This window comes from Eleutherodactylus coqui, chromosome 9, assembly GCF_035609145.1.
Source record: "Eleutherodactylus coqui strain aEleCoq1 chromosome 9, aEleCoq1.hap1, whole genome shotgun sequence".
Lineage (NCBI taxonomy): Eukaryota > Metazoa > Chordata > Amphibia > Anura > Eleutherodactylidae > Eleutherodactylus > Eleutherodactylus coqui.
The window spans coordinates 105,624,776-105,631,804 of NC_089845.1; the positions used below are offsets into that span (position 1 = coordinate 105,624,776).

The window sequence follows — 7,029 nt, forward strand, 5'->3', positions numbered from 1 at the left end:
ATGGAGCCGGCGCTAGGGATGGAGCCGGCGCTAGGGATGGAGCCGGCGCTAGGGATGGAGCCGGCGCTAGGGATGGAGCCGGCGCTAGGGATGGAGCCGGCGCTAGGGATGGAGCCGGCGCTAGGGATGGAGCCGGCGCTAGGGATGGAGCCGGCGCTAGGGATGGAGCCGGCGCTAGGGATGGAGCCGGCGCTAGGGATGGAGCCGGCGCTAGGGATGGAGCCGGCGCTAGGGATGGAGCCGGCGCTCGGCGCTAGGGATGGAGCCGGCGCTCGGCGCTAGGGATGGAGCCGGCGCTCGGCGCTAGGGATGGAGCCGGCGCTCGGCGCTAGGGATGGAGCCGGCGCTCGGCGCTAGGGATGGAGCCGGCGCTAGGGATGGAGCCGGCGCTAGGGATGGAGCCGGCGCTAGGGATGGAGCCGGCGCTAGGGATGGAGCCGGCGCTAGGGATGGAGCCGGCGCTAGGGATGGAGCCGGCGCTAGGGATGGAGCCGGCGCTAGGGATGGAGCCGGCGCTCGGCGCTAGGGATGGAGCCGGCGCTACCCGACGGCGCTCGGCGCTAGGGATGGAGCCGGCGCTACCCGACGGCGCTAGGGATGGAGCCGGCGCTACCCGACGGCGCTCGGCGCTAGGGATGGAGCCGGCGCTACCCGACGGCGCTCGGCGCTAGGGATGGAGCCGGCGCTACCCGACGGCGCTCGGCGCTAGGGATGGAGCCGGCGCTACCCGACGGCGCTCGGCGCTAGGGATGGAGCCGGCGCTACCCGACGGCGCTCGGCGCTAGGGATGGAGCCGGCGCTACCCGACGGCGCTCGGCGCTAGGGATGGAGCCGGCGCTACCCGACGGCGCTCGGCGCTAGGGATGGAGCCGGCGCTACCCGACGGCGCTCGGCGCTAGGGATGGAGCCGGCGCTACCCGACGGCGCTCGGCGCTAGGGATGGAGCCGGCGCTACCCGACGGCGCTCGGCGCTAGGGATGGAGCCGGCGCTACCCGACGGCGCTCGGCGCTAGGGATGGAGCCGGCGCTACCCGACGGCGCTCGGCGCTAGGGATGGAGCCGGCGCTACCCGACGGCGCTCGGCGCTAGGGATGGAGCCGGCGCTACCCGACGGCGCTCGGCGCTAGGGATGGAGCCGGCGCTACCCGACGGCGCTCGGCGCTAGGGATGGAGCCGGCGCTACCCGACGGGGCTCGGCGCTAGGGATGGAGCCGGCGCTACCCGACGGCGCTCGGCGCTAGGGATGGAGCCGGCGCTACCCGACGGCGCTCGGCGCTAGGGATGGAGCCGGCGCTACCCGACGGCGCTCGGCGCTAGGGATGGAGCCGGCGCTACCCGACGGCGCTCGGCGCTAGGGATGGAGCCGGCGCTACCCGACGGCGCTCGGCGCTAGGGATGGAGCCGGCGCTACCCGACGGCGCTCGGCGCTAGGGATGGAGCCGGCGCTACCCGACGGCGCTCGGCGCTAGGGATGGAGCCGGCGCTACCCGACGGCGCTCGGCGCTAGGGATGGAGCCGGCGCTACCCGACGGCGCTCGGCGCTAGGGATGGAGCCGGCGCTACCCGACGGCGCTCGGCGCTAGGGATGGAGCCGGCGCTACCCGACGGCGCTCGGCGCTAGGGATGGAGCCGGCGCTACCCGACGGCGCTCGGCGCTAGGGATGGAGCCGGCGCTACCCGACGGCGCTCGGCGCTCGGGATGGAGCCGGCGCTACCCGACGGCGCTCGGCGCTAGGGATGGAGCCGGCGCTACCCGACGGCGCTCGGCGCTAGGGATGGAGCCGGCGCTACCCGACGGCGCTCGGCGCTAGGGATGGAGCCGGCGCTACCCGACGGCGCTCGGCGCTAGGGATGGAGCCGGCGCTACCCGACGGCGCTCGGCGCTAGGGATGGAGCCGGCGCTACCCGACGGCGCTCGGCGCTAGGGATGGAGCCGGCGCTACCCGACGGCGCTCGGCGCTAGGGATGGAGCCGGCGCTACCCGACGGCGCTCGGCGCTAGGGATGGAGCCGGCGCTACCCGACGGCGCTCGGCGCTAGGGATGGAGCCGGCGCTACCCGACGGCGCTCGGCGCTAGGGATGGAGCCGGCGCTACCCGACGGCGCTCGGCGCTAGGGATGGAGCCGGCGCTACCCGACGGCGCTCGGCGCTAGGGATGGAGCCGGCGCTACCCGACGGCGCTCGGCGCTAGGGATGGAGCCGGCGCTACCCGACGGCGCTCGGCGCTAGGGATGGAGCCGGCGCTACCCGACGGCGCTCGGCGCTAGGGATGGAGCCGGCGCTACCCGACGGCGCTCGGCGCTAGGGATGGAGCCGGCGCTACCCGACGGCGCTCGGCGCTAGGGATGGAGCCGGCGCTACCCGACGGCGCTCGGCGCTAGGGATGGAGCCGGCGCTACCCGACGGCGCTCGGCGCTAGGGATGGAGCCGGCGCTACCCGACGGCGCTCGGCGCTAGGGATGGAGCCGGCGCTACCCGACGGCGCTCGGCGCTAGGGATGGAGCCGGCGCTACCCGACGGCGCTCGGCGCTAGGGATGGAGCCGGCGCTACCCGACGGCGCTCGGCGCTAGGGATGGAGCCGGCGCTACCCGACGGCGCTCGGCGCTAGGGATGGAGCCGGCGCTACCCGACGGCGCTCGGCGCTAGGGATGGAGCCGGCGCTACCCGACGGCGCTCGGCGCTAGGGATGGAGCCGGCGCTACCCGACGGCGCTCGGCGCTAGGGATGGAGCCGGCGCTACCCGACGGCGCTCGGCGCTAGGGATGGAGCCGGCGCTACCCGACGGCGCTCGGCGCTAGGGATGGAGCCGGCGCTACCCGACGGCGCTCGGCGCTAGGGATGGAGCCGGCGCTACCCGACGGCGCTCGGCGCTAGGGATGGAGCCGGCGCTACCCGACGGCGCTCGGCGCTAGGGATGGAGCCGGCGCTACCCGACGGCGCTCGGCGCTAGGGATGGAGCCGGCGCTACCCGACGGCGCTCGGCGCTAGGGATGGAGCCGGCGCTACCCGACGGCGCTCGGCGCTAGGGATGGAGCCGGCGCTACCCGACGGCGCTCGGCGCTAGGGATGGAGCCGGCGCTACCCGACGGCGCTCGGCGCTAGGGATGGAGCCGGCGCTACCCGACGGCGCTCGGCGCTAGGGATGGAGCCGGCGCTACCCGACGGCGCTCGGCGCTAGGGATGGAGCCGGCGCTACCCGACGGCGCTCGGCGCTAGGGATGGAGCCGGCGCTACCCGACGGCGCTCGGCGCTAGGGATGGAGCCGGCGCTACCCGACGGCGCTCGGCGCTAGGGATGGAGCCGGCGCTACCCGACGGGGCTCGGCGCTAGGGATGGAGCCGGCGCTACCCGACGGGGCTCGGCGCTAGGGATGGAGCCGGCGCTACCCGACGGGGCTCGGCGCTAGGGATGGAGCCGGCGCTACCCGACGGGGCTCGGCGCTAGGGATGGAGCCGGCGCTACCCGACGGGGCTCGGCGCTAGGGATGGAGCCGGCGCTACCCGACGGGGCTCGGCGCTAGGGATGGAGCCGGCGCAACCCGACGGGGCTCGGCGCTAGGGATGGAGCCGGCGCAACCCGACGGGGCTCGGCGCTAGGGATGGAGCCGGCGCAACCCGACGGGGCTCGGCGCTAGGGATGGAGCCGGCGCAACCCGACGGGGCTCGGCGCTAGGGATGGAGCCGGCGCAACCCGACGGGGCTCGGGCTCAGCGCTAGTACTATACGATCGGGGTCGGCGCTAGTGATGCAGCCGATGCTGCACGACAGGGCTCAGGGCTAGAGATGCACAGCACTCACTACAAGCGCCTCGCCCCCCGCCCACAGCCGCCGCCCCCGGTTACCTGGTCCACGCTGGTGGCAGACATTCTCCTGTGAGCCGCGGGTGATGGAGCCGCCTGGATCCTGCCTGGGAGCCTCTACACGTCTGCGGGGCGGCGGGACGGGCGTCTAGCGGAGGCGGCGCCGGGCACACACACACACGGACGGGTACAGCGCCGTACACATACGGCTACACAGACATTCGTGCCGCCGGGCGTCCGTGTAGAAGTGCGAGACGGAGCTACAGAGGGACGTGTATGTGTGTGTCCGGCTGCGGGACACAGGGGGAGCGGCCTCCTCTCTCTGGCGCTCCTCGCCCCCCGGCTCTCACTCCCGCTCTGGACGGGCTCTCTGCTCCACAATGGCGGACGAGGCCTCGCACTCTCACTTCCTCTCAGAAGCTCCCCCTGACCTTCCGCCGTGACGTCAATCCACAACCACTTCCCTGTCATGTGACCGCGGGGTGGGCGGGGCTCTCCTGCGGGACTAGGGGAGCACGTGACGGACAGAGCGGTGAGCGCCGGGAAAAACGTCTGCGGCTGCGCAGCTCGCTGTACTGTGGCCGTACCTCTGGGAGGACAGGCCATGTGTCCAGCTGGGCTCCTGAAATGGCCCTTTTTTGACCTAGAAAATACATTTGCATTAATAAACTTACAAATTTGCTGCCTGTTAGACCCCAATTAGTGTATTACTCCATCATGGCGTCATTTGGATCTTAAAGGGGTTGTCTGAATACAGAACAACTTACCTCCCATGGAGCTGACTAGTAAACTAATAAAGTACACAGTACTTACCCCTCCGCCAGGATACGGCACTGTGGACCCGCTATTTCCATGGCGAGTGGGATAACACACGGATTTTGCCTCTAGAATCGCAGCAGAAATCCGCTACATTTCTGCCACGTATTGTGCTGCAGAGCTGCATGCGAATTTAACTCGGTCCGTGGGCAAAACCCACACGCAGAAATTCTGGCGCAATTCCACGCTGATCCACTTGGAGACGTGACAGATCAGTTCTTTGCATCATTCTGCATTTTGCGCATTGACAGGGCTAAATCCACATGGGGATCCGTGACAAAACGTGACGGAAATAGCCGTGGAAAAACCCACATCAGATTCCGCCATGCGGCCTGCGGGCGCGCTCACATCACTATTTTGGTTTTCCGTTTTTCGTTACTGTCAGAGGAGCTGAAAAAGAGTGAATAAAGCGGCTGCGTTTCAAGTTCCATTCATTTCAGTCGGACTTTCTGAGCTTCAGTTCCGCTCAGTTTCATTCTATTCCGTTTGATTTTTGTTTTTTTTCGTGTAAACAGTAGCGCAGACCAGCTGTTATTTCCATTTAGAAAACGTAAAACACATGAATCAGTTTTTTTCTACATTATAGGAAATGGGTGACGGAATTGAACAAAAAGGTTTCTGTTTGGTTCCGTTTTTTTGTTAGTGCAGCAGCCGAGGAGCGGGGCACGGCCTAGGAGACAACGGGGTAGCATTTGGGGCTTGTCACGGTGGCTCTACCGTCTCCCCCCTTTAGCGTGACCACGGCACGTCCAAGGGCAGGGGGCAGGTGGGTAAAGCGGGGAACCCAATGCTGGATTACCTTAGTTAGATTTGTCACTCGTGATGCCACCGCTTCTTCTGCAGACGAGGGAGGATTCCAGGATGGTGGAGTAGACCCTCTCGCACAGCCTCTGCGGGGGAATTCCCAGTTGGCAGAGTAAATTCACACACACACGGGTACTGGTTAAGCCACAGCCTCCGGAAACGGACGGGCGACTGGTCGTTTTATTGAACTTTCAACAGGGTACAACTTAGTAGCAGCTTTACCAAGTGGTGTGGCAGGAGAACTTCACAGGGATGCAGGGGAAACCACAGTCTAAGTTATCTGCAGGTCCTGGCCCGGTTCCACTCTTCCGCTCTCTTTCTCTACCGGTCCACACTCACTGGTTATTCCACACTGCATTCTCCGGAAAACATCATCTGCTGTCACAAGCAACAAGAAGAAAAAAATCCTCAGTTCTCACACTATGCAATATATATGGGACGGAAAGCAAAGGAATAGAATTATGCAACTTACTTCACAGAGGCGCCTATGGCCTTTGCTTTCCATCTCATATATATTGCATGGTGTGAGCGCTGAGGATTTTTTTCTTCTTGTTACATTTATTATTCCTCCTTCACCACGTGATTGGAGTCTCCTCTGGCTGCTCTCTCGTATTCGTATGAGATTGCTTAAGAAGCACCCATGAACCTCTGCCTATCTTAGAAGTTGGACCCTTCACTAACAGTATTCTTCAGCATCCTCCGAGTGAGCGCTCCTTCCTACCTTTCTACTGCTGTTACAAGCGATAGGCCATCCTCTCGGCCTCCTCCATTCTGTATCTGTGGGTTGATGGTACCCACAGACAGCCGCCTTGGCTGTCTCTCACTCAGGGACTGACCAAAAACCAAAAAGCCCCTTGCAACTCCTCTCATACCAATAAATAATACAGGGTCACGTGACAGACAAAAGATACAATACCCAGACACTTAACCCATTTAGTGCTGCAAAGTAGGCAATACACTTCACTCACACAGGACAAAAGACACTGACAATACACACTTTTTAGAATAGGCCCCATTGTACTGGGCCACTACATCAGTTTAACAGTTTTTAAATGAGCGAGTACAGAAAGTTAGGAAGACAAGGCAATAAAAAGAACTGACTCCTTAAAAACGGATGAGCGAAAAGTGAGCGATTATTCATCACTCGTCCGGTCATTGACTCACATTTAGACTGAACAATTATCTTCACTTTCACTTGTTTGAACAATTTTTTTGAATGCTAATTGTTCAGTCTAAATGCTTCTTATGATAGGCCGTCAATATGTTAGTCTTGGGGAAACCCCCTTTAAATACTGAATTGATTTCAATCTGTTGGCAGCACTTTTAAAGGCGTTAAGCAATTTTCAGAACACGGGAACACTTTTGCATTGTTAAACCAGTGTATTGCCATCCTTGGTAAACCTGAAGAGTATTTCTACACTTCCACCTGATAGGAGATGGACTGGTAAGTATTAGGAAATTATAGTACCAGTGTTTCTGGTGGCCCAATGTGGCACCCAGTGGTGCTGCATGGTACATCCATTATGATCCCCACACATCACACACAACTCTACTACATCCATCTTGATTTCCACACAAGACCAACACGGCTTGGCTCCTCCCAAAGCCG

The 7,029-nt window shown here is 63.7% G+C and overlaps 1 protein-coding gene across 2 annotated transcripts in view; it reads right to left on the reverse strand.

The window, feature by feature from the left end:
* YTHDF3 (YTH N6-methyladenosine RNA binding protein F3) overlaps positions 1 to 4,242 on the reverse strand; it is a 39,299-nt gene extending 35,057 nt beyond the window's left edge. For both annotated transcript variants that reach the window (XM_066578281.1, XM_066578280.1), the window contains exon 1: positions 3,843 to 4,242. In XM_066578281.1, the coding sequence (XP_066434378.1) occupies positions 3,843 to 3,866 (24 nt within the window). In that variant the 5' untranslated portion in view covers positions 3,867 to 4,242. The remainder of the gene's footprint in view (positions 1 to 3,842) is intronic.
* Positions 4,243 to 7,029: the final 2,787 nt, after the last annotated feature.